Below are 24887 nucleotides of genomic sequence, written 5' to 3'. Positions count from 1 at the left end.
CACATTCTATTTATTATTATAAAATAAACTAAATAAAATATATTAATATAAAAAATTTAAATATTATAAATATTTTATCTTCATTAAATCTTCATTAAAAATTACATTATTCTTCAAAAAATTGTTTCTTTTTAAATCTTTTATTTGTAATTTTTATTTTAACAATGTTTGTTCAAACAATATATACATTGATAAAATGTAAATATTTTAATTATTAATATCTTTAAGATACTGCATTTGAGAAGTGAATTTTTATAAAAACAATTTTTTTATAAACACACATAATTTATAAAAGCTTGCTTAATTTTTATCTTTTTTTTTTTTGTATTATTAATTCTCAACTATTATAATGGATTAAAATTATAATTTTACTTATAAGACTATTATATTTACAGATATATCAGTGTCCATTTTATATAAAAATTGTTTGTAATCAAGTTAATAAATGCAACCCTCATTTTATTTCTTATTTTCAAATATTTAAAATCTTATTATATAATTAAATAATAATAAAAAAGTTAGATAATTTTTATCTATTTTAAATATAATTTTTATATATAATCTCACTTCTATAAAGTATCATTGTAATATTGAAAAAATAAGTGAGATTAACAAATTTTCACATATATATAAATAAAACTTGTTTGTTTCTTAAAATTTTTGTTCAATAATAATCATAATTATACAAAAAATCAAACATTAAATATAATTAAATCAATTACTTAATGGAAAAGATATATTAAAATAATCTCATTCGGTAAATTCTATACATGTTATGAAATATTTTTCTTGTAAATAGAAATATTTGAAGTATATAGATATATACTATACATATTATAATTTTTAAATAATAAATTATTCGTATATCATTAACGAAATAGAAATTCTGAAAGACAAATGATCTAATTTTGGAATTATTTACAAAAAACATTATTCATATTTTAAGGCTTTATAATGTGAATTTTATGTTTTATCACACTTCTACACATTGGACAATCTGAAGAAATCATATTTGCACAACCTGAACAACAACAAAGGTGCCCACATGGTAGAAAAATTACTTCACACTGTAAGAAAAGTAAAAGACTCTCAAGAAACGTATAATTTTAATATAAAGATCTTTTAAATAAAATGAAAATTTTTTTTACTTGTAAATCAAGGCAAATTACACATTCGGCAGTATTAATGCTCTGAATAGTATTATATTCTTGATAATTGGAACTTGTACAAGCTTCTTCTGGTGGTGCAGAGGGTGTTATAGATTCGTTGAGTTTTAATTCTGCTAAATAATTTTCAACTGCAAGTCTTATAGCAATACGATCGTTTTCAGAATGTATTCCAATCTAAAATATTAAATATATAATTAATATTTTATATAATATATAATAGAAGTAAAAATTTTTAAATATTTTACATACAGTTTTCAATTGTTCATCATTAAGATTTGGAAGTAATGATGGTAAAGAAGCTAGGAATGGCAAACAATGCAATGCACCTGCTATTGCAACATGTCGTACTAACATTGGTTCTAGCATTTCTAATAAACCCTGAGGTCGTGTTTCCATTAAAGATTGATATTGCATTAACCAAAATTGACTTTTTCTTCTAGAATTCTTTAAAAATAAATTTTTGTAAAATTATTATAAAAAAATCAAAACAATATTTAAATTTATACTTACAGTAATACAACGTTGTTGCTCTATATTATTAATTGTTTTTAGAAGTTGATCTCTTCTATTTTTCTGTTGTTCTAATAAATTCATTAGAATAGCACTCAAAGCTACTCTTTTCTGAGCTATTTCATTCTATTTAATATAAAATAATAAAAAAATCTTAATACAGAAAGTTAAGAATGTATATAAATAAATAGCTAGAAATATTACATACAAGTTGTTGATTGATTTCTAATTTTCTCCTCTCTAGTTCAATATTTGTAAGAGCAGCTAATTGCGATTGTACCAAATTGACTTGTTGCATAATACTCCAATAACGTGCATCACTACGTTCTAGCAATGTTGCAACAGCAGCTTTTTGTAAGACTTCATCTTGTCTTAATGTATCAATTAAATTTTTTCTATTTTTTTCTTGATCTTGCATTATTTGTGCTAAATGATCATTATTCCTTACTTCTCTGAAATATTTATTAAATATTAAATATATATATATTATATATAAATATATAAATATATTTATATTTTTGTATAAAATATTATCACTATGTTACTAACAATGTGAGCAAAGATTGTGCTGCATAATCTCTATATTTACTATGTTCTTCCAATTTTTTGGTTCTATGAAGTTCTTCTTCAAGTAATTTTTCCATTGACACTATTAAAATCATATAAATAAATATAAAAAATTATGTATAATTATATAATATAAATATATATATATGTTATATATATAATTATACATATATTTATATATATAATTATATATATATATATACACGATTATTGCTTTAGATATTTAATACTAACAAAGAGTATCTTTTGTACGAAACATGAATTGTTCTGTGTGACAAGAGGATAATAATTGTACTTCTTCCTGTTTTTCCTGTTCTAATAGTTCAGCTTGTGTTTGTCTTTCTTCCTCGCTATTTCTTAAAAATTCTTTGATAACTTTGTCTGCTTCTTTTTCAGCTAAAAAAATATTTATAAGTTAATATACTAGTTAAGTTAACAAAGAGTTTTAAAAAAATATTTAAAAATTTTTTTTAATTTAAATTTTATTTTTATTGATAATTATTATAACTTTATTATAATGTTTTAGTAATAAATATTTATATTTTATTATTAATTAAAATAAATATAATAATTAAAATATTTTAATTATACCATTATAAATGTAGGAAAGTAGACGTGCTCTGTTAGAATCTTTTTCTTGTTGTACCTTTTCTAATTCATGTTGTAATTGAGTTTGTTGCAAAACAAGATCTTCCAACAACTAGAAATAAAAGTATTTTAATGCTAGTAATTGCAATAAATTTTTTTATATGAAAATAAAAAGTGCTATTTGTAAAACAATAATTGCAATCTCCAAATACCTTTTTTTTATGTTCTTTTAACATTGATTGAATTTCGATTTCATATTCTTGTTGTTGTTTAATGTTTTTTTCAACCTCTAATAATGCATTTTGGCGATGTTCCTATAAGATAAAATTAATTATTTAAATTGCAAATTAATTTTTACTTACTAAAATATAAAAATATTTGTTTTAAAATAACATAAGCAAAATTAAGCATTTTTAAAAATATTATAGCAATATAAATATATAAATTAATTTTTGCTTTTAATAAACATATAATAAGTATTTTATGAATAAAAATTAAATCTCACAATAAACAATAGCAAATATGCAATGAAATATATTTGAAAGCATGCTAAAATAAAAGAAGCATCCACATGCCTTCATTTTTTCTAGCTTCTGTAATGCTGCCTAAAAGTAAAAATCAAAACATTTAAGACACACTGTAAAAGTGCAACATCAAAGTTCATAATCCTATAACACATGATACCTGTACATCATTATTTTTATTCTGATATATCCTTTCTACATTCTCAGAACTTATATTTCTTGATAAATCTGTTTCAGAAATAGAATCTTCGGGTGAATATTCAATACCACTTTCATTTGCTAGAAATGCTATAATTACTATTGTGCCACCATTTAAAATATCTTGAGGAGGATATAATAAATTTAACCCATCAATATTTAACTGTGCTAATTGTTGTACATAACCCAAAGATTTAGGAAGCTTACGAAGAGATTTATTTTGACTAATATCCAATATAGAAAGCTGTCTTAAATTTCCCATTGCCTCTGGCAATTGCTTTAAATTGTTTTTTGCAACATTTAAAATATTTAATTTGTTTAAATGTACTATTTCATTTGGCAGTTTTCGTATATTGTTGTCTTGTAAATAAAGTTCCTAAAATATATAATGTGATTAAAAAAATGTGCTAATTGTTGTACATATTTCTTTTTTCAAATTTCAAATAGATTTAATTTATATAACATATACCTTGAGAGAAGCAAGACACATTATATCAGATGGTAAATGAGTAAATTCATTTCCATGAATATCTAATATAACAAGTAATGACAAATCGCTTAAGGCACCTCCACCAGAAAGTGAAGTTAACTTATTATTATACATCCATAATATCTTTTTTCTAAATACTTTACACAATGAATAAATACCAGAGGGTACATGTTTTAAAGCACATTCAGAGACATCAAATATTGGTTCTGGATTTTCTCTGGCCTATAATATAAATGATTATGATTTTCATATATTTAACTATTAATAATATTTTTATATATTTTTAACACTGAACTTTTTTTTTAATCAATAAAATGATTAAATCAATATTGAATAAAAAAAAATATTAAATATTTGATTTTTTCACTCATATATATCATTATATACATATGTAGAATAATAAAATATCATATGAAAATTATATATATATATATAAACATATATATATATATATATATACATATAATCTTCCATCTAAAATCAAGATCCATTATAAGTGTAATTTGAATGATTAACCTCCATTTATTAAGAAACATACCAGATATAATTTGTGTTCCAGTCGTGCTTTATAATCGATGTTAACCTTGTGATTGCTTCCATGTGATAGAAACATCATTAATCGTATATGTCATGACAATAAATGAATATTATGAATGCAAATCATTCTGCTATTGGTTTTTCTTCAGCACACGTGATTTCATATACATACTTTGTAAAAAACTAACCAATATCAAATTGACAAACAGTAACAGTTCATAAAACGCATAAAACAGTGATGTATCTTAATATTTTAACTCCCTTGAAAATTACGCAATATTATTTTGAAATCGATATTTTGTATGAAAATCATTATAAATTAAATTTTAATTTATTTATTTTTATATTAATAACAAAAATATGTGCAATTCGAATTAAAATTTAAAATCATATAAATAATAAATATAATGCAAATTTTATTTTTTACGCATTTATAAAAATATATTATTGAATAATAAATTTTATTAATATAATATTTTATTGAATTATATATAGTGTGTATGTATATATATATATATATATATATATATATATATATATCAAAAAAATGAATTAGAAATATTGTTGAATAAAATTGAAATTTCATTCATTCAATATTGAAATTTAATAATCAATTTCTTTTCTAAATAATTAACAAATTTATAAGCTCTCATATTTTAATTCGTATTATAATATAGCAGCGATAATTTTTTTCTAATCTTTTTTTTTAAATCTATTGTTTATTTTTTAAATCTATCTATTATCTATTATATACTTGTTATCTATGTTCTATTCATTATTTATTTAACTTTTTTTCCTAAAAATTTGTCATATCGTTTAAAACATAGTATTTACATATTACATTATATTTATATATATTAATAAATATTCTAAAAAATAGGCAATTATTATATATATTGATTATATATATTATATTAATACATATTAAATTCAAGAAAATTAATTCGCTAAAAATATTTTATTCGCTAAAAAGATAAAGATTTTTTACAAATTATATTTTTATATTTAATTCGTAAAATCTAAAAAAATACAATATTTTAAATTCTAAAATTATAAGCTCAGGTTACTATGATTTCGAGCACTTCCATTGTTTTATTTTAATCTTTTTTCTTTACGTTTTCAGATAAAGATAATAAACAACTATAGCTTTTTATAAAACTTTTTATAAAAGTACCAACAATATATAAGCTTTGTCACAAATTTTCTAAGACTTCTCTCTGTCTTAGTCGATATTCCGTTGGTGTAAGCATGCCCCTGAAAAATAATGGAATTTTCATATATCAGTTAGATATCAAAAATCAATTCAATAAAATTTTGATAAAAATTTTCATGAATAAATAAAATAATTATAATATTGAAATATATCTTTTATACAAAAATTATTCATTACAATATAATATAAGTGATGGAAATCGAATTAGTAATGAGTATATTTGATTGAAATATAATATTATAAATTATAATTTTTTTAATGTCATGAAAAATAAGAAGATTAGTTTTTTTTTAAATCAAATTAATTTACAATTTATTAAAAATGATTCATATTTAAACCTTAAAACCGTATCAAAAGAAACGCAAACGCCTTTGTCACACATTTTCTTGTAAAGATGCCAACATTCCTTTTCTTTGTTGGTTTGAAATTGCGGTTCAATAGATTGCATATGCTGAAGATTTTCCTTCGAAGGTAATACACATGTAGTTTTTGCCTGCAATTTTGTATAAAATTTTTTCTTAATAATTAAAAGTGAATTTATATTTGAATATTTACGAAATATTTATATGTCTTACATTCACAATAGAATTATTTATAGTTATTTTGGATTGTTGTGCGGGAACATCGATTTTTCGGGAAATTATTATCGGTGATTCTTGTATTTCTCTCTTTATTTTCATAGATGTTGTCTGTCTTTCTATTCCACTGTGAAACAATTTATTATAATATATTCTTATTTTAAACGAAGTATATATATTTTTTTTATAAAATTATAAAAAAGAAATAGATAAAAGAAAGGAAAAGATATATAAAGAAAGAAAGAAAGAAAGAAAGAAAGAAAGAAAGAAAGAAAGAAATATATTTCCATTTGATATCTTAAAGGATCAAGAAATCGATCACTCTTTTGCTACCTTTGAATATAGAAAACGTATTATAAGAATTATTAATACAATTCATTCACGATCTTTTTTTTTTTGTTTCCATATATAATATAATGGAAACAAAAAAAAATATATATATATATATATATATAACGAATACTACGTTATATATATACGAATATATCGTATATATATATATATATACGAATACTACGAATATAACGAAAAATATATATATATATATATTTGACTTATTATCGTTCTATTTCCTTCATATTATGTTGATATTATATTGATTATCAAACATTGTTGAAATAAATTATTATGAATTCATATTATCGAGGAGTTCATCGAGAAATCAATGAAATTCTATTGCTTTTTTTATACTTACGATCGTGATGGCGTATTACGAGTTTTCAATAATTTCCGTTTCTTATCGTGTAAATCACAAATAGGCACAGCCAGGCATCTCTTTTCGCGATCAGTCAACGGAACATCAAGCGGCTCTTCAATATCGTGAATCAATGCCAAGATAGGGAGGGTCAAACCACCACCAGTAACATCCGTTTTCCAAGACACTGCTTCTTCTTTCGATGAAGTAGCTCCACGTTGGTTACCAACGATCGCCAACCACGACTCTGTCGTTCTTTTCTCCTCCTTCGGCGAGGGTTGTTGCTCTTTTGGTGGACTATATTCTTCGTCGAAAGAATCTTTCTGAAAAGAAACTGCACAACAGAGAATTTCATTTCATCGATTATTCAATCATCGATAAATCGAATTTTATGATATATATCGAGTTAAAATTCATTGTTTTAAAATTTAAAATTTTCTTTTAATTTATAGAATTATTAATTCTAACTATTACTAGTATCTGATTAAAATTAACGATGGAGATCAGTTAAAAAAAAAGAAAAAATCATAATTTGATTGATATTCCAATAAATTGAAATTAAATTAGAAAAAAATTTAAATTTGAACAATAATAGTCACGATATGTTCATAATGATGCACTTATTTAATCACTTCCATTTGAATAAATTTATTCGATTTTTATTTAGTATTGGTAAATTCTGTAATCGATTCAATTGAATCACGATAAAATGTCAGGCCAAGAGAATTTTATAGTCACGATAAATGTATTTACCAAGCAACCTAATTTAATGGGGCCGATATTCGCAATACTTGGCCATTTACCGAAAACTGGGCCAAACGATATTTCGTGTCATCGATTCTGTTTTACAGGGCTAAACGAGCTACCTAATATTTTTCTACGACTTTCATCCTCATTTTTTTTCCATACCGTGAATTTTTTGTTTAAAACAAATACGAAATGAAAACACGAACATTTTAAAAGTGAAAATGAAAGAAAATAATATAAAAAAAAAAAAAAAAAAAAAAAAAATGGAAGAAGAAATTTGTAGACACGCTTAATAAACGTTTCTCGATAAATAAAAGATTAAATTGTAAAAAAAGAGAGATCGATCCATCAAATCGTTACTTCAATTTATTTTCCTCTTGCCTTTTCTCTCAATCAAAAGTTCTCCTTTAAACTTTTTTTCCTTCTTTCTTTCGATCATTAAGTTAAAGATTTGATCTTGTTGTGAAGAACAGGATTTCGAAATGAAAACACGATATATCTACGAAATATCTGTTCTTAGAAGTTTCATCGTTAAATCGGCATTTACCCTGACCGAACACCTATCAATCGAAGTTCAATTATTAAAACCTGATTACGTGGCGAGTTTCAATGGAATATTTTGCTTCAAGGTCAGTGGTGCAATAGAGAAGAAGTTTGGTCGATTTAACGGGTTCGATCCTCTTATTGTCTTCACGAGTTTCATGTCGTTGCACGATAGAAGTTCGCTTTAATTAACGACGATATACGATGGTATTTAAAAGAACGAAATCGTTTAGAGTGATTCGAGTGTGAAAGGAATTTTCCTCGGTTCATTCTTTGAATTTCTTGCGACGAGAATTTCCTGCTACCGAGAGATCAAAGTAAAAACGATCGGAATGTAAATGGAGATTTATTAAATCTTGTCTGCGTGAAAATGATATAATTTCTGGGTAACAGATCAGATAAATAAAATTTAAGAGATATCTCGATTAAATTTTAAGCTTTTGCTTTTGTAATTATAAGATAGAATAATAGTAGAATCTAATAACAAAATCTTAAATTCTTAAATTTTTAAAGCATGTCGTTGTTGAAATTTTTATTTTTTTGTAAAGAAAAAATGAATGTATCTCGTATAATATTTTAAGAAAGAATTAATTTTTACAAGAAGCAGTAGAATCTTTAAAAGTTTATCAATAAGATTCGTACGAATAACGAAGAAAAAATTAACATCGTGTTTTATATTTGTCCTTTTGTTTTTTTTTTTTTTTTTTTCATGCTCGAAGATACTTTAAAAACGCAGATGAATATTTCAAAGTAATTCGCGGCATTTGCGTCATTCCTAATTATTTCGTTCATTTACAATTCCATGATCGTCAAGCGTACATATGTTGTTAAATTCTTGCACGATATTCGTAAATGAAATATATATATATATATATATATATATATATTTGTGCTAACTCTATACGTGAAAAGCAGCTGCAAAAAATAAAATTTCGACGTGAAAATTAGAAATTATAGGTCTTATGCGATTTGTATTTCTAAAAAAAATCGAATTTTTTTTTTTTTTTTAGAAATAAAAAGCATCGAAGTGTATATATATATATATATATATTTATACCTGACTTGATAGGCCTTCTCGCGCTACTCAAAGCCGAGTTAATCGACGTTTTAATGATCGACGTGGTGGGCAGTTTACTACGCAACTCGTCGATTAATTTATCATCCCTGAGTGAATTTTCGATATCGCTATCGCTGTCTGCAGAACTAACAAGGGATACCATTGTAACGATGTCCATCGTTCTTGAATCGATCGAACTCTTTCCACGAGTTCCAGATCTATTCCGTATTTTTCCATCCTCCTCATTTTTCGACGCGCAAAAACGTCTTTTCGCACTTCTGGATCGTCTCTTTAACGGTGCCGATCTCACACTTCGATTCGATGTTATCTGATTAATTTTAAACAAAGTCAGATTCTCTTTCAAAATAAGCATAACAATTATCAATATCGAATAAATATTTAATATGCATTCGTTTCATTCGTAAAATATATAACAGCGAAATTTTCAATTTATGCGCCGATCGAAAAGAAAGAGTTCGAAGATGCAAAAATAAATTAGCAGCGTGAATCGAAAAGTTTTACATGTTTACAAAAAAAAAAAAAAAAAAAACAACTGTAAAAATTGGATTACGTGCTTTGAACGGCGATATCTCGCTGTAAAATAAATAAGAATTTCATAGAAATTTAATATCGTGAAAAAGATAAAATATTTCGCTCACTTTTTTTTCAAAGACGATTCAACAACGATAAAGAATTATATTACGTCTCTTTGTATATTGTATATAAAAATAATAAAAATAATCGTAAAAATCTAAGTAGAAATCAATCCAATAAAGAACGATATACCTTTGTTACAGCCGTATCTATCTTTTCCATTGTGTTGTATCTACAATCCATATCTTGATCTTTTTGATTACGATTCTTTCTCATCGAGTCGATTACGACATTAACGTGAACCCGATTATTATTATTATTAGCCGAAATCGATTCGAAACGGCGTTGCGGCGGCGCAGAATTAGTCCTCCTCGATTTCTGATCGATCTTTTGACTTTCCACCGGTTTTTTTATTGACGGATTCCTATCGTTCATCGTGTTCGATCTCGCTTCCGAACACCTCGAAAATGAAGTTTTATCAATCGTAGAAAGATCAGAATCTTTGTTCTCGATACTCGTGGACGAGATTTTCCTCGTCGAATCGGATCGATCCGTTTCCCTTGGTGTTATCGTTTCATTATCATCTTGCAAATCATTTTCTTTATTTTCGATCGAGATTGTTTTTATCTGCGCATTTTTATCACCTGCACAATTCGATTTATCGGCTATCCTTTCTATCGTCGCGGCTTTCTCGTTCGTGATCGAGTCGCACGGAGAATTTTCTCTCCACGTATTTTTCTCCTCCGTATCGTCCTCTTTATCCTCGATCGTTCCCTTTAAAAAATTCTTTTCGACAATCGCGGCCGATGATTTTTGAAACGAATTTTTCTCCGATATCGAGTTCCATTTCACCTCGGTTGCCGATCTGATTGGATCGAGGAAGGCTCGGTTAGCACCGCTGTGAAAACTTGCACGTTTCTGCTTAGCCGATGAGAAATCTTCCCTCTTCGCGGTTCCCAAACTCGAATTTTCCACCATCTTGATCGAGGGTAATGACGTGGACGACACTTGTTTTTTCTTAGTAGAGGAACCATGCTCGTCCATGCTCGAATCCTTCGATATTTGCTTGAATGAAAGGAAAATTGAAATTAACGGTGTTGAATTCGAGATTGAAAAATATTTGCACGTACATTTTAATTGTACCTCGTTTACCTGCTCCTTTTCCGTGTCAACCTTCTCTTTGCTCTTCGTCTGCTCCACGGAAACTTTGCTCCTCTCCAAAGGTAAAAAATTAATAGGCAATTTGTCTTCCAATTTTTTAACCATTTTCTCGCCTTCTTTCTCCTCGAGATCTTCGCCCTGTATTATTTTACGGTTATTATCCAGAGGAATTTCGATCTTACATTTCTCGTTTCCTCGCACAGGAGACGATGGAGCAGTGGTAGGATTCGATATTTCGGAGTCACATCTCTCCAAGTCCAAGATTTCGCGAGCCAAGAAGATATTTATATTGGCTTTATTCTTCTCTCGATTTTGCCAAGCGAGCCTCAACCTCTCGGCCAATTCTAATCTCGAGTAAAGGATCGATGATTTCTCGATCCCTCTCGACCTACCACCGGTGGACTTGGATCGTCCTGGAATTTGACGGGCCACCACTTCCACTTGCCCCAGTTCTTCTTCCTCGTTTTTTTGACGATTTTCCTTCCACGCAACGCGAACCTAAAATTCATCTTTGATTAAAGTCGTGATTAAAATTCGAATCAAGTAGTTGAAATTTTTCTCTCCGAGTTGTTGTCGACACACCAGTTGAGAAGAATACGATCGGACGAGGATTTTTAAATTGGAAGAAATTATATAGTTTATTTTAGGAAGAGAACGTTGTTGAGGAAGGAAAACGGAGGATACCTTGGGTCTGTCGGAGCCGAGTTTACAAGTTCCACGCTTGCCACGTGCAAACGGACTCGCGCAGATCTGCAGCGACTTTTCATCCTCCGCGGATCTTTGTCGTCTGACTTGCTGACGACGGGGCGCAGGTGGTTGCAACGACAATTGCCTGACTGGTCTGATCGACCTTTCGGATCCTGACATTTCTTCGAAATTTCTTCTTGCTGGCGATCGTCGTTCAAGGTTCTACGCTCTACGATAATTTAATTGCTTTGAAACCAATCTTTCTCTATTCTCTCCTACTCTTCGTGATTCGTTAAGATTTACAGCAAATATTCAAATCGTAAAAGAAAAAAAAAAAAAAAAGAATAATTATCCGATTCTAATTCGAATTGCAATTGTTGATAAATCGGTTAATAAATCGATTAATACGTACTCACTGGACGAGTTTACGATTTAGATAGAAAGGGGGCGGAGTACGTGAACACGATGGATGAACTTCCATCGTGGTTGGAGCGCGAGCAAACGCCGACTGACTAACTTCATCCATTGCCCTCTGACACGATCGTTCACCACCACTGCCATTTCACCGATTTATACACCTTCGTGTTATCCACCACCACCCGCTAGTAATCGTAGGTTCGGCCAACCAACACGTTTCCACCCTCCAAAGGGTGGTTGAACGATATATTGCTTCCTTTAATTCGAACGACGCTCGAGACTACTACACCGACACTTTGCTCGTGGCACACTGTTACCAATGGAATGTGAAGGGTGGTCGAACTCACTCGCTAACTCGACATCCATCGCCCCCTAATTCGTTATCGGTGGTGTAACTTGGCTGGGACTTTTTTCCCCTCATTCATTTCATTTATTTCGTTTTTGTTCGCGAAGAAGCTTTATTTTCGGATTTCTTAAAATCTCTAAAATTAATAAATATCTTAATTAATAGGAGATTGATTTAAATTTGTGACTCAAGTAAGATACGCGAATCATCGATGAGTTTGGATTCTTTCTTGATATTTAGAATTTTAGAAATGTTGAATTCTTGACTCGAAAAATGATAAATATCGATAATCTTTCCATCTTTCCATCTGTAATGATAATTAAAATTTTCTCTTGCAACGCGTATCTTTTATTTATTATTATTATTTTATTCTCCTATTCTTTTCTTCCTTTCTCCCCAATTATTCGCCTTCTGTTACGTTAAGGAAGAGCCAATCACAGCTCGACATGTTGTCCCACGGAGGGATCGACTACAACTGGATCACTCGATTTCGCGGGAACGTGTGTTAAATCGGCAAAGTCGAATTATAGCCGACAGTCACCGGCAGGGTTTATTATTGATCAAAACTTTACCTATCATCTGACAGCTTGTTGTCCGGTGTTGCCATGGCATCGCCGATCATTCAAATCCATTTTTCTCTCGTTCTTCGTCTCTTTCTTGCCCGCCTTCTTCTTCTTCTTCGCCCGCCACCAAGTCGCTCTTCAATCGCTGTGAGCAGGATTTAAACGCGAAACTTTCGCCCCCCTCCCCCCCCCCCGGAACTCGGCCACGTCGAATCCTTGAAAATTAAGAGAATCCCATTACCTCTTCTAGCCTTAATTGCTTCGCTTATCAACGATTTCGACGTACCTTGGCCCCAGGGATGGGCAATACCGACGGATGGATGGATGAATTGTATTACTCTTCTCTTCGTTCCCATCTTGAATTTTCATCGTTTCGTTATTTATTAAATTTTTGCTGTTCTCGTTTTAAAAATTAGGCAAATTAAATCGATCGATCCATTTGAAACTGGTCAACTGTAATTTAAATTATACTAGAAATAATTAAAAAAGAAATAATATTATCGTCTAAACGATGATTACTTTTTTTTATCATGCTAGATTATTTTTTCCAAGGCTCGTTTCTTGATAAATTAAGATTTACGAAATATCTTTACGTTTTATATTTTTGATGGAAATCCAAGTTTTTAGTTTTCATTCGAGTTTATCCATCCCTGTTCCGGTTTCTGGAATGACTGTCTATCGTGCTCGATCGGGACTAGAAAGTTCGACTTGGCGAGGCTTGCCAAGAAATTTTCGAGGCTTCTCGTTTCACGATCGAGCCGTTTCATCAGGATTGATGGATGCCTGATTTGCCTGCAACACGAAAAACGGAATTATATATTATTTTTTTCAACTATTTTCTTTTGTGTTTGAAAAATATTATTTAAAAAAAAAAAAAGAAAAAAATTGATTGATTTTATTTTTACAAATATAATATTCTAAATATAAATCTTTTCTTACCAAAAAAATATATATATATATATACATGATGTCTCAAAAATGAAAGAATATCGATTAATTAGAGATTTCTTAGATAATTTCATCTTCCTTTGCAAAAACTTTCGTTAACTTTGTTGTTAAAAAGTTATTAACAAATAACATTGGAAACTAGTCAAGTTGCGACAGTATCAGATAGTGTCGTCGGTTGAACGCGAACAAGTTCAAGCAACACGTGTCGGAAAAAATCTGTTGAATGTGATTATTCGAAAAAAAAAATTATTCGAGGAGTCTTTGTTTTCTACTACTTTTCTTTGTTATCGAGTGAAGGAAAAAAGCATTTCTTGAATAATTTAATGTAATTTTTTATTGAATATCTAAAAACATTCAAAATTCTCTTCGACACATGTTGCTTGGAGTTGTTCGTGTTTACCCAGCGTATTTAACATTAACCGTGATTGTTTTTAATAATAAGATTGTAATGAAATTTATCATGCATAGAAATCTCTAATTTCCATATTTTATTTTTCTTGAACAATTGTGTAATCTTGTTACGTATTATTTCTTATTCTATTCTTTCACAGATCTTGAGGATTAATTTGGGAGGAATGGCAAACGAAAGTTCTTTCACTTTTTTGTTAGAAGATTCGTTCAGCGACAATGATAAAAGTGTCGAAGATTATTCATCGAGATTAAAAATATCCTTTCGAATAATTTAATTTTTACATTAATATCGCTATTTTACATTAGCATGCAAATGTAATAAATGCAATTTGTTTCCATTTTATTTTTCTTAATCAATGATAATAATGATCACGATGCTTTGGAGAGTCTTATTCAGAAATACGATGGGGAATTATTGCAACGAACACTGGAGCAATCTTTATCCTCCTGCTCGGATAATTTACTGGATGAGAAAATTTTCAATGAAATTTTTCCTTTCGCTCATGATCTTTTATTCAAGGTAAAGGAGCAAAAGATACATTATTTTAATATATATGATTTTAATACGATGAATTTAACCAATTTTTTTACTTTTTTTTTTTTAATCTTCGTTCGAAGACTTTAAAGGAGATCGAATGTGAAGTGATAAATAGAAATGCGGAGGAAGACAAGGTGCAAGATACGAAACGAAAACTGTTCGTTTGCCACGAATTGTTAAAAGTATGGGAGAAATCTATGGAACGTGTGTCGAAACTTCAGAAAACATCTGCCATCGATCTTAAATCCATACTGGAGAACGTACTTGTTACAATTGAATTAATATTTGAACACTGTAGAGGAAGGTGATTTTTTAATTTTCTGATTATCTGATTGAATATTATTAATGTACAATGATTTAAAAATCGTTTTAACATTGGGGACGAGAAATCGATATAAACTTGGAAAAAGTGCAAATATATATAATTTCCTATTTTTACAGTAAAAAATTATACGGTGTTTTATTCGACGAGATATCGGAGGAACTGACGAATCTCTTTCGCAAAGCAAAAACGATCTTGAATCTATTCTTGGCCACTTTAGACGGTGTAATGGTCTTCGACACGGATACGGAATCGGAAACGGAACTGTTGGTAAAAGGTGAGCGATCCTATTACGTCTTAACGATTCTTTAATACGAATTGTCTTTATCTTCATCGAATACACCGAGTATAGAAAAAAAAAAAAAAAAAAAAAAGACAAAATCGCTCTATTCAATTTCTCATCTTATTACTCTCGATATTAGCGGTATATGATTTAGAATTTTTATTCGTGTTACATTTCGTTACTCTTCGTTAGATCTATCGAAGAGATCATATGCAATAACGAGAGAAATTAAATGATGTATAGAAATTCTTTTTTTAATTCGTCGTTTCGATTAAAGAAGATATAATTTTTCTATTCGAAACAGTGATCGATTCTATCGGATTGTTCGTCACTATTGCTCACGATTTAGACTTGAAAACGTTCGTAGAAACGTCAAAAGTATTCGGAAAATTGGCAATTACGAAACAAGATCTTGTCAAAAAAACGAATGTTACGAGCGTCACTTCGCATCTTGCACAATTGGCAAAAAATATATCCTCCATGTTCTTGTTCTGTCAGGTATGTTTCAGATATTAATCTCTTAAAAAAAAAAAAAAAAAGAAAAGAAAAAGAAAAACTATAAAAAAATTTTATATCATTAGATTAATCATATTTCCAATTAATCTAAAGTTTTATATATACATGTATATTATTGTATGATACGAGGAAATAGAATCATCGATATCGATCGTCTATTATATATCACTTTTTAAATCACTTATCAAATATTTTATTGATCTCTCCATTGATATATTTTAATAATAGTTAATGATGTCAAGTCTATGCATATTACAATTTTTTCCAATTTTTTTAAACAACAGATATGGGAAAATACTAGAAAATATAAAAGAGAATTTAAAAATAAGTTAAAAATATTTTTTATAAAATTGTATTATGTATTTTTATCTAATTATATTTATGCAGGATTCGACTGAGCGGATCGATGAAAGAAAAATAAAAGTTATTGGTCATTCGTTAAAAATTTTGGACAAATTATTCGCAACTTATTGTTCGTACATAAATAATGAGATTCTTTCGTTTGTAATCGAACTTTTGTTAAAGATGCACAGGTATTTTTTTTTTTTTTTATTTCCTTTCTTGTCTGTTTCTTGTTTAATTTTCAAATTTCCACATTATCCCTTTGCGAATAGGTGTTCTCCGTTATGTTTGCAAAAATCAAAGATTGACGATAAATTAATCGAATTAATAAACGTTCATATCTCTCGAGGATCGGAACCATTTTTCAATACAGTTTTCAAATCTTCCGATTTCAAGCAGGTTCGACCATTTTATTAATAAATTTGTTCAATCATCAATGTGGAATATTTTTTTCCATACTCTTAAAAAATATTTCAGGCATTTTTCGAATATGGAAATCAAGCAAACATCGATAAATTAGGTTATCACTTATTGATAGTTAGCATTATGAAAAAATTAACCAACATGCCGTACGAGCAACATTGTAAATGGACATTAGGCGCTGAATCGATCATCGATGTTGCATTAACTAACATTAATCACAGTAAGTAATATTTTTTTATATTATGTTTAATACTCATTAAATTTATAAATCTTAACTCGTTTAATTGTTAACGAAATTTTATCATTTGAATGAAATTTATGATGATTTTAAAAAGTTAAGTTAAGATCGAAAAGATTGTTTGGAATTAGACAAAATCTTGAAGATATTCATCTTTTGTATATGCTCATAAAGTACAGGAAGAAATATTGGTCGGTCAAGTGAGATTGCCAGGTGTACACGATATCGGTGAAAGACCAAGATCGGCTTCGATATATGAAGCCACAATAGTGCCAATTTGTAGTCTGATTAGTCAAATACCTGCGGACGGATTTCAAGCTGTCGAATTGATTTTGTTGAAGCATTTGTTAAGCGATCAACTTTGGAGTTCCTTGCTTAGTTCGGATATTTGGTGTTTCGTTGACCGGTATGTAAATCGAGTATCTCGAATAATCCATGAGTCATGATATCATATTTCGAAATAAGATACGATTATTTAATTTTTAAAATAAAATTTATCGCGATACCGGCTCTGATAAATTATTGAACATGAATGAATTGTGTATTATGATTATAATGATTATTTTTACAAAATATATGCGTATTATTTATTGCACATTTTATTTTTTATGGAACCGATTTGTTCTTCAATTTAAATCAATTTTTTTTCTTTTTAATATTCTATCTTTTTCTTGGACGTAATATCCTTATTATCTTTTCAGCATTGGTTCGTCGGAACTTTGCACTAGTCACGTGAAGTATCTACTAAAAGTTTATGCTGTTTTAATGACACGTAGCAATAGCCTCGAACTCGTTGTATTGGAGAATTTAATTGGAAGATTGTACAGTTTATTGTCAGAGGAAACGAAGCATACCCTTATAACGGAATTTGATGATCTCGAAAATCCATCCTGGTTACCCGTCGCTCGATTTTTACCATCCAAAACGAAATTATTCTTGCAAAATCGATTAGCGTGTATATTAAATGAAATCCCGACTGCCTTTGCAGAATTACAGCGGCAACCCACCATACAAAACTGGAATCATATTGTAAGTTACATTCGAATGAATTTTTCGTTTTTTTTTTTTTTTTTTTTTTTTTTTTTTTTACGAGGATTTTAATCATAATTATTTTCCACGTTAAAAGACTAAGCTGATGTCATTGGCCGGGAAATTGAATTACACGGAAGAACAGAATATTATTGATATTCTTTCTCAGATATGGAACTCTATAGCAAGCACAATCGAAATTTTCGAAGGTAGACAGTTGGATATATTATCGGAATTCATATTGAAGTTGTTTGTTGCCACACAACCTCAAAAAATTCAAGATAATACTTTCTTCTCGGTATGCTCATTTCTTTTTTTTATTATATAATAATAATTTATACATTGTCATTATTAGATAATATATATAATAATGATATTACGTAAAATAAAATTTTTATTTTGAAAATTTGAAAAGTTTTGTTGATTTTGAATTTTGCATTGGATATATTTTTTTTTTCAATTTAAATCAACTTATAAAAGTATCATTTTTTTATTTTGATGTATCATAGAAAAATTGTAACGTGCCTTTTTATATATAATGTGTAAAATTATATATGTATATGTAAATAGTATTTAATTATTTCAGATTATAGAAGCAATTCTAACGTCATTCTTTTATTTTCCGTCGCATGTTAAAGCGATTGCGTCACATTATTTAAGAAATAATATCGATTCACTTGACAATTGTGGACTTAAAGTTGCCAATGCGTTAGCGGAATTCAATTGTCGACTTTTAGAAGATGAAAATCCTTGGGTACGACAAGAAGCTTTTGAATCATTCGATCATGTAGCCCATATGTGCCCGAATGAAGATCTTGTTACTAAAATGGCTGCTGCAGTTACGAAAAAATCGTTATTAAGAGATTCTTTGCCGGCCTATTTATCTGGCACGATCTATTATCAACTTCAAAATTTCTCAAATATTGAGGATTATTTGCAACATATAGGAAAACATTTGCAAGATATTTACCATGTTTGTAATAATTATGAGGATTCTGAAAAGGATGAAAAACTTCCTAAATTGGAAACTCATTCCATCGAAAGCTTTGATGAAAATCCATCTATAAACGATCTTGATGAACACGTGAGCAGAATATGTGACGAATTGAATGATATTTTGAAAAAGAATAATGATATTAGTACTCACGTTTTACGAAGATTACGACTAGTTTGTAGGAAAATTCTGGATCTAACTGAATCTAAATGAATATATTTTGTATAAGATCACGTATGTTAAAACCTATATAAATGTATTAGTACATATATATATATATAAAAAAAACATTAATATTAAATAATATAAAATGTATTGTTACATATACGTATTTAAAAGAACATTAATATTATTTTTTACATATATTTTACTTAAACTAAGTATTATTATATATTATAATAAGGTAAGCAATACAACAGCTTTCACAAATATGTTCAATTTATTTCGTTCCATTTTATCAAATTATTTTGTTTTATTACAAATGTCTTTTGAAATATTTTTTATTTCATTGGAATATTTTATTTCGTTCTGTTTTTTTCTATATATCATTAATATCTTTATATCATTAATATAAAGATAAGATAAAATAATAAATAAGTTTAATCAGTGATTTTGTAAAAAAAATTAAAAAAGAATTAAAAATATAATTTATAAATTAGTTCAAAGAGCTAACCTATTGAAATGATTGAATATGATGATTTTATTCTTGATAAATATTGCATAGTTATCTATAGTTATATAAGTATATAGTATACTACTATAGTATGTAATAATCGTAACATATTCATGTATGTTTTGCATAATAATATCTATAATTACTATATTAATACTATATTAATGTCAACTACTATATTACATGATATACACACGAAAATGCGTAAAAATATTCAATTAAAATATTGTATATAATATTATATTAATTTCATATCATATCGTATCATTTCAGAATATTATTTATAACTTCAAGTTTGAACAAATAAAAAATTAAGATTTATTAAAAAATTTTAATTGATATCTTATATCGTTAACATTTATTTTTATTTTCAATATAATAAGCTTCTATACTTCTATACTGCTTTTGCAGTATAATTTCTACTACCAAACGGTTTACATTGCGTTATCGTAAATTTGTTTAATATCATATAATGATATATATATATATTATATAAAAAATTTTATATATTTATATATTTAAGATTTTTTATTTTTCTTCTATATTATACGATAAAATTAATAATTTTTATAGTGTATTATAGTATATTTTAACTTACATAAAATTTTTCAAGGTTTGATTAAGTGCTATTATAATTTTATAACAATCTAAAATAATGAATGCAAAAAGTACGTATTGATATTTTGTGTTATATCTAGATGGAAGTAAAAAATTTGGAATTAAAAAAAAATTTATCTAAGGATACAGTATTTAATACAATAAATAAAATGTTTATATCATTAGAAGATGATGATGTACGTAGAACTAATAAGTCTTTATTACTGGTATGTTTTTATATTATATGTTATGATAATATATATTGGCTTGCATATATAATATATATTATACTATATTATATACTTTATTATATAATATTATAATTTAATAGGTGATTCAAACTATAATAAATCTTATGAAATTAGAGGATTCATTATTTGAAAAAGCATATCAAGAAATTATTTTTTTAGGTAGTTTTTATAAAGGAACAAAAGTAGGAAAACCAAATGAATTTGATCTAAATGTTATTTTAAAATTACCTTTTAATGATAAACAAATAAATGTAAGAATATTTTTATTTAATTATAATAATCTTAAGTTATTTTTTTAATTTTTAATGATATAAACATTTTTTTTTCCATGCAGTTTTATTCAAAAAAATCAGCTTTCGTCCAAATTCAAATAGAAGATCAATCATCTATGTATTCATCTAAATATGATCATCTCTCAAGTAGAGGAAAAAAGTTGAAAAATAAATTATAATTATTAAATATAGAAATATATTTATAAACAATTTCATTATATTTTTATATAAAATATTATTGTTTTTTAGATCACTTAATAGTTTTATTTCTTCTGGATATTTAAATCCAAATAAATTTCGTTATTGGATTAAAGGAATTCTATATAAAGTTCTTAATAAATTACCAAAAGTTCAAGATAAATATGAATTAAGAATAAATGATCAATTAAAGGCAAAAATCAAAATAAAAGAGAATGGTCCTGCAAATAGAATAATAATAAATATGCCATGTGAAACTGAAAATATTCATATTGATTTAGCTCCAGCATTAGCTTTCCATATAAATTACATTAATCAGTTTACTTCAAAATTTAATGAACTTGAAAATGTTTGTATTATATTTAATTTATTATACTTAAATAAAAATATTTTTATATTATAAAAATTTTCTATTTTTAGTGTCGAAATAAAACATGGTTTGCAATTCCAGTACCTTTAACAACAAATAGTGATGGAAATAGTGATTTTGAAAATGATGAAAATCTTTATTGGAGATTTTCTTTTAGTCATCAAGAGAAAGAAATTCTTACTAAATATGGTCGTATAAAATCAGTCATACGTCAAATGAAGGTTGTTTAATAAATTATGTACTTTCAATATTACAAAACATTTCTAACATTGTTGTGTTTTTTTAGAAATTAAGAGATACACAAAATTGGAAAAGTATCGCAAGTTATTTCATAGAAACTTTATTTTTACATAAAGTGGAAGAATTAAAAAACGATCTCGAACAAATACCATTTACATTATTTTTTTTTAAAGTAATATATAATATATAAAAGTATTTGTGTAATAATATACATAATATATAATATTAGAATCAATACATATAAAAAATTTATAAGATATTACATACGAATTCCATATGAATTATTGTTGTTTTTAGATGCTTCAAGAACTATATTATGCTTGCAATATGCACATGTTGGAATATTATTGGAATGATAAGTATAATTTATTCTCAAAGATTAGTAAAATAGAAATGTATAACATAACTCACCATTTAAAAAATATCATAAAATGTATTGAAAAAAATTCAAATGATCAATTCATACTAGCTAAATTTATTTGTAAGTTGTATTTTTTAAAATTATGAAATGAAGATATTGATATATTTGAAGATATATTTTAAATATAATTTTTCATAATTTTTTCTTTTCTTAGTATAAAATTCAATATAAATGATTGCATTCTATTCTATATAAGTAAAACAAAAATTATTATTATGAAATTTTTCTTCAAATATTTTGATTTTTTAACAAAAATTAATAATCATTGTGAATGATTGTTTGTAAATGTTGAATCTAAATTTTATTATTTTCTTTTAAATTACAGTAAATTCAGAGGAATTAGCATTATTGATGGAAAAAATAAATAACAATATGTAGAAGATATATATATTAATCATAATTAATATATTATAATAAAATATAATTATATGATAAAATAATAATATATACGATAATTTTATAGATCAAAATAATAAAATACAAGAAGAAGAAAATGCTAATTGATGTATAGTAATCTGATTTATTTTAAAATATTTTTATAAATATATATTTATACTTAATATATTTCTAACAATTTTGTATTCAATTTTATATTCAAAATGTTCTCAAATAAAAACATTAATATTAATTAGTTTTAAACATTTTATTTTTTTAGTACATTTATTTACTAATTATTCTTTCATATGTTTGTATCTTTTCAATTAATATCTTTATGTAACATATTGTACTCAATATAAAATTTGAAATATAAAATAACTTATTTTAAAAACATTCATATTATATTATTAATTATTATATATATAATTATTACAAATATATATTATATTTATATTGTTAAATATTTGTATTATATTAAAAAGAAAATTAATAAAAGAATTTTTGATATATCACGAATATTATTTTTTTATATGATTAATTAAAGGTATTGCATTAGAATCAGCCCAATCTACAAAAAAGTTTCCTAATTGATTAGCACAACGAATCATTGTAAGACAATCTCCTTCAGCGCTGTGTGCATTTTCAGGCTCAGTATCAAAAATATGTTTATAAACATTATTTAACTTAAAATTTACTGGTTGACTATTTGTAAAATCTAATTTTCTTTTTGCGTTTGTACTTCTTTTTCTGTCCTGAAAATTTTTATCAGAATGTTGAATTTTTATAATTTGATTCTTAGGTGTCTTTTCATTCAGTTCTTGCATTTTTTTACAATAATTAGTTTGTGGAGTGTTAGATATACTATTAGAATGAGATGTTATAGATTTCTCAATTTTAAGAGAAGTGTCATTTATGTTATCATCATTTGTATTTATAGTAGAATCTAATGCATCAGATAAAATTTTATCATAACCATCATTCAATAAAGTACTAACTTCAACATTATAAGAATTATTAATTTGATTATTCATTTTTTTTATTTGATTTTCACGTAAAAAGAAGTCTTTTATTAACTGTAGCATATCAATACTTAAAATATTTTCACTGAAACTCTTTAAAAATTAATATTATATTATTTAATTAGATCATATTAATATCAAATTATTAATATCATAAAACTATGAATTATAAATACCTTGTCAATAGTTTTAAGTTCCGATAAAAAAATGGGATAATCAAAATTATTTCCATTATAAGCTACAAAGCAAGTTGGTGCTTTTTGTCGATTTATAAAATTTATTATTAAATTGTATACATCACAGTTAAAATCTTGAACTTCATATAAATTTTCATTAGATAAACCTAACAACATAAATATTATTCATATAAAAATTAAAGGATATAGAAGTATATTTGAAATAAATTAGAAATTGATTATTATTGATCATTTGATTAATTAATTATTAAATTATATATTACCTGTCAATGTTTCAATCTTTTTTGAAACATTCAAATTTGGATGTATTGGTAAAACAAGTTTTTGTAAAACTCTTGGTAAAAAATCATTGGTATTACACACAGCAGTTCTTGATACTGCAATTAATGATAATTCGATCATTTTTGGCATACAATTTTTTGTTATTAATCCTGTTGTTTCCAAATCAAAGAATATAAATGTCCGTATCATTTTTAAGGAATTTAAAATTACAATATTCATACAAAATTATATAAATTTCTATTAAAAAATAAAATTTTAATTATTAATTATAAAAATAATAATTTTCTATTTTGGAATAAAGAAAAACAAAATATTATTTTTAATCAAACCTCAGTTATATAAACTAAAATACAATAGTTTAAATACTAATAGCCAGTTAAGTACTAATGATATCTATAAATATATATTTTTTAAAACGGTGATACATTGATAAAACGATTAATAACGTTGATAAAACATTGATAAAACATTAATAAAACATTTTTGCATTTGATAATTATTTTAAATTATTAATTAAAATAAATTTTTAATAATATTTTTTATTAAACGAAACCTTTTTTGACATGCAATAAAATTAGCAATAAATATTTCCTTCATTTCAAATAATAATTATTTCAATTTTAAAATAAAAGTTTTAAATTATTGATACATAAAAATTCCATCTTTCAATTATGACAAATTAAAAGCGATACAGGTTATATATCACATTAATAACTTCCAAATAATTTTTTAAGACTAACGCCATCTCGCGTTTGGATCACT

General features: G+C 26.3%; 5 protein-coding genes across 15 annotated transcripts in view; 2 read left to right on the top strand and 3 right to left on the bottom strand.

The window, feature by feature from the left end:
- Nucleotides 1-19548, top strand: part of LOC100870380 (FIGNL1-interacting regulator of recombination and mitosis) — a 25886-nt gene extending 6338 nt beyond the window's left edge. For 2 of the 3 annotated variants that reach the window (XM_012484635.3, XM_086908683.1), the window contains exons 2-13: nt 14683-14796; nt 14916-15062; nt 15161-15384; nt 15522-15679; nt 15990-16183; nt 16589-16734; nt 16816-16942; nt 17021-17186; nt 17379-17610; nt 17906-18233; nt 18331-18531; nt 18820-19548. In XM_012484635.3, the coding sequence (XP_012340089.1) occupies nt 14707-14796; nt 14916-15062; nt 15161-15384; nt 15522-15679; nt 15990-16183; nt 16589-16734; nt 16816-16942; nt 17021-17186; nt 17379-17610; nt 17906-18233; nt 18331-18531; nt 18820-19440 (2634 nt within the window). In that variant the 5' untranslated portion in view covers nt 14683-14706 and the 3' untranslated portion in view covers nt 19441-19548. The remainder of the gene's footprint in view (nt 1-14682; nt 14797-14915; nt 15063-15160; nt 15385-15521; nt 15680-15989; nt 16184-16588; nt 16735-16815; nt 16943-17020; nt 17187-17378; nt 17611-17905; nt 18234-18330; nt 18532-18819) is intronic. The other variant, XM_086908684.1, reaches the window with a different exon arrangement.
- On the bottom strand, nt 125-4838 carry LOC100870141 (E3 ubiquitin-protein ligase LRSAM1). Of its 3 annotated transcripts, XM_086908723.1 has the most exons (14): nt 4585-4800; nt 4026-4268; nt 3764-3932; nt 3519-3637; nt 3410-3439; nt 3047-3148; nt 2838-2946; nt 2481-2642; nt 2229-2328; nt 1888-2131; nt 1680-1805; nt 1419-1613; nt 1149-1343; nt 125-1067 (listed from the first exon to the last, which is right to left on the bottom strand). In XM_086908723.1, exons 1-14 carry the CDS (start codon nt 4660-4662, stop codon nt 942-944), a joined length of 1998 nt encoding a protein of 665 aa, XP_086764849.1. In that variant the 5' UTR covers nt 4663-4800; the 3' UTR covers nt 125-941. The 3 variants fall into 3 exon arrangements, with proteins under 3 accessions (XP_086764849.1, XP_086764833.1, XP_086764841.1); XM_086908707.1 differs by having other exon boundaries at nt 3519-3932; nt 4585-4838; XM_086908715.1 differs by lacking the exon at nt 3410-3439 and having other exon boundaries at nt 3519-3932; nt 4585-4817.
- LOC100870264 (uncharacterized) lies at nt 5523-12410 on the bottom strand. Of its 3 annotated transcripts, none has more exons than XM_086908691.1 (9): nt 12270-12410; nt 11855-12086; nt 11153-11668; nt 10202-11074; nt 9416-9743; nt 7069-7402; nt 6372-6501; nt 6135-6289; nt 5523-5837 (listed from the first exon to the last, which is right to left on the bottom strand). In XM_086908691.1, exons 2-9 carry the CDS (start codon nt 12035-12037, stop codon nt 5777-5779), a joined length of 2580 nt encoding a protein of 859 aa, XP_086764817.1. In that variant the 5' UTR covers nt 12038-12086; nt 12270-12410; the 3' UTR covers nt 5523-5776. The 3 variants fall into 3 exon arrangements, with proteins under 3 accessions (XP_086764817.1, XP_086764828.1, XP_086764824.1); XM_086908702.1 differs by having other exon boundaries at nt 11162-11668; XM_086908698.1 differs by having other exon boundaries at nt 12274-12399.
- On the top strand, nt 19366-23136 carry cGlr1 (cGAS-like receptor 1). 3 transcript variants are annotated; one of them, XM_086908742.1, is made up of 9 exons: nt 19366-19630; nt 20599-20724; nt 20829-20999; nt 21083-21180; nt 21270-21567; nt 21639-21809; nt 21875-22000; nt 22126-22309; nt 22575-23136. In XM_086908742.1, the coding sequence occupies exons 1-9, from the start codon at nt 19538-19540 to the stop codon at nt 22625-22627; spliced, it is 1320 nt and encodes a 439-aa protein (XP_086764868.1). In that variant the 5' UTR covers nt 19366-19537; the 3' UTR covers nt 22628-23136. The 3 variants fall into 3 exon arrangements, with proteins under 3 accessions (XP_086764868.1, XP_086764875.1, XP_031771456.2); XM_086908749.1 differs by lacking the exon at nt 19366-19630 and adding an exon at nt 19885-20015; XM_031915596.2 differs by lacking the exon at nt 19366-19630 and adding an exon at nt 20129-20513.
- LOC100870498 (uncharacterized) lies at nt 22878-24887 on the bottom strand. 3 transcript variants are annotated; one of them, XM_003692319.4, is made up of 4 exons: nt 24679-24887; nt 24107-24362; nt 23823-23989; nt 22878-23739 (listed from the first exon to the last, which is right to left on the bottom strand). In XM_003692319.4, the coding sequence occupies exons 2-4, from the start codon at nt 24342-24344 to the stop codon at nt 23146-23148; spliced, it is 999 nt and encodes a 332-aa protein (XP_003692367.2). In that variant the 5' UTR covers nt 24345-24362; nt 24679-24887; the 3' UTR covers nt 22878-23145. The 3 variants fall into 3 exon arrangements, with proteins under 3 accessions (XP_003692367.2, XP_086764933.1, XP_086764940.1); XM_086908807.1 differs by having other exon boundaries at nt 24455-24862; XM_086908814.1 differs by having other exon boundaries at nt 24107-24274; nt 24679-24862.

This window comes from Apis florea, unplaced genomic scaffold (genome assembly GCF_048593485.1).
Source record: "Apis florea isolate Af1SG1 unplaced genomic scaffold, ASM4859348v1 contig_1767_pilon, whole genome shotgun sequence".
NCBI classification, from domain to species: Eukaryota; Metazoa; Arthropoda; class Insecta; order Hymenoptera; family Apidae; genus Apis; species Apis florea.
Note: the sequence above shows the minus strand (reverse complement) of the source record. Positions and strands in the feature narration are given on the sequence as shown.

Excerpts from the sequence above, each read along its gene's own strand:
- cGlr1 (XM_086908742.1), top strand. The coding sequence starts at position 19,538 with ATGTATTGTTACATATACGTATTTAAAAGAACATTAATATTATTTTTT. Across the intron at positions 21,568-21,638 it reads AATTTAATGAACTTGAAAAT|TGTCGAAATAAAACATGGTT; the intron begins GTTTGTATTATA and ends TTCTATTTTTAG. Across the intron at positions 21,810-21,874 it reads CAGTCATACGTCAAATGAAG|AAATTAAGAGATACACAAAA; the intron begins GTTGTTTAATAA and ends GTGTTTTTTTAG.
- LOC100870141 (XM_086908707.1), bottom strand. The coding sequence starts at position 4,662 with ATGATGTTTCTATCACATGGAAGCAATCACAAGGTTAACATCGATTAT. Across the intron at positions 4,269-4,584 it reads TGGAACACAAATTATATCTG|GCCAGAGAAAATCCAGAACC; the intron begins GTATGTTTCTTA and ends TTTATATTATAG. Across the intron at positions 1,344-1,418 it reads ATGATGAACAATTGAAAACT|ATTGGAATACATTCTGAAAA; the intron begins GTATGTAAAATA and ends TTAATATTTTAG.
- LOC100870264 (XM_086908691.1), bottom strand. The coding sequence starts at position 12,037 with ATGTCAGGATCCGAAAGGTCGATCAGACCAGTCAGGCAATTGTCGTTG. Across the intron at positions 9,744-10,201 it reads TAGATACGGCTGTAACAAAG|ATAACATCGAATCGAAGTGT; the intron begins GTATATCGTTCT and ends AAAATTAATCAG. Across the intron at positions 6,290-6,371 it reads TAAATAATTCTATTGTGAAT|GCAAAAACTACATGTGTATT; the intron begins GTAAGACATATA and ends ACAAAATTGCAG.
- LOC100870498 (XM_003692319.4), bottom strand. The coding sequence starts at position 24,344 with ATGAATATTGTAATTTTAAATTCCTTAAAAATGATACGGACATTTATA. Across the intron at positions 23,990-24,106 it reads AAAGATTGAAACATTGACAG|GTTTATCTAATGAAAATTTA; the intron begins GTAATATATAAT and ends TTATGTTGTTAG. Across the intron at positions 23,740-23,822 it reads AACTTAAAACTATTGACAAG|AGTTTCAGTGAAAATATTTT; the intron begins GTATTTATAATT and ends TAATTTTTAAAG.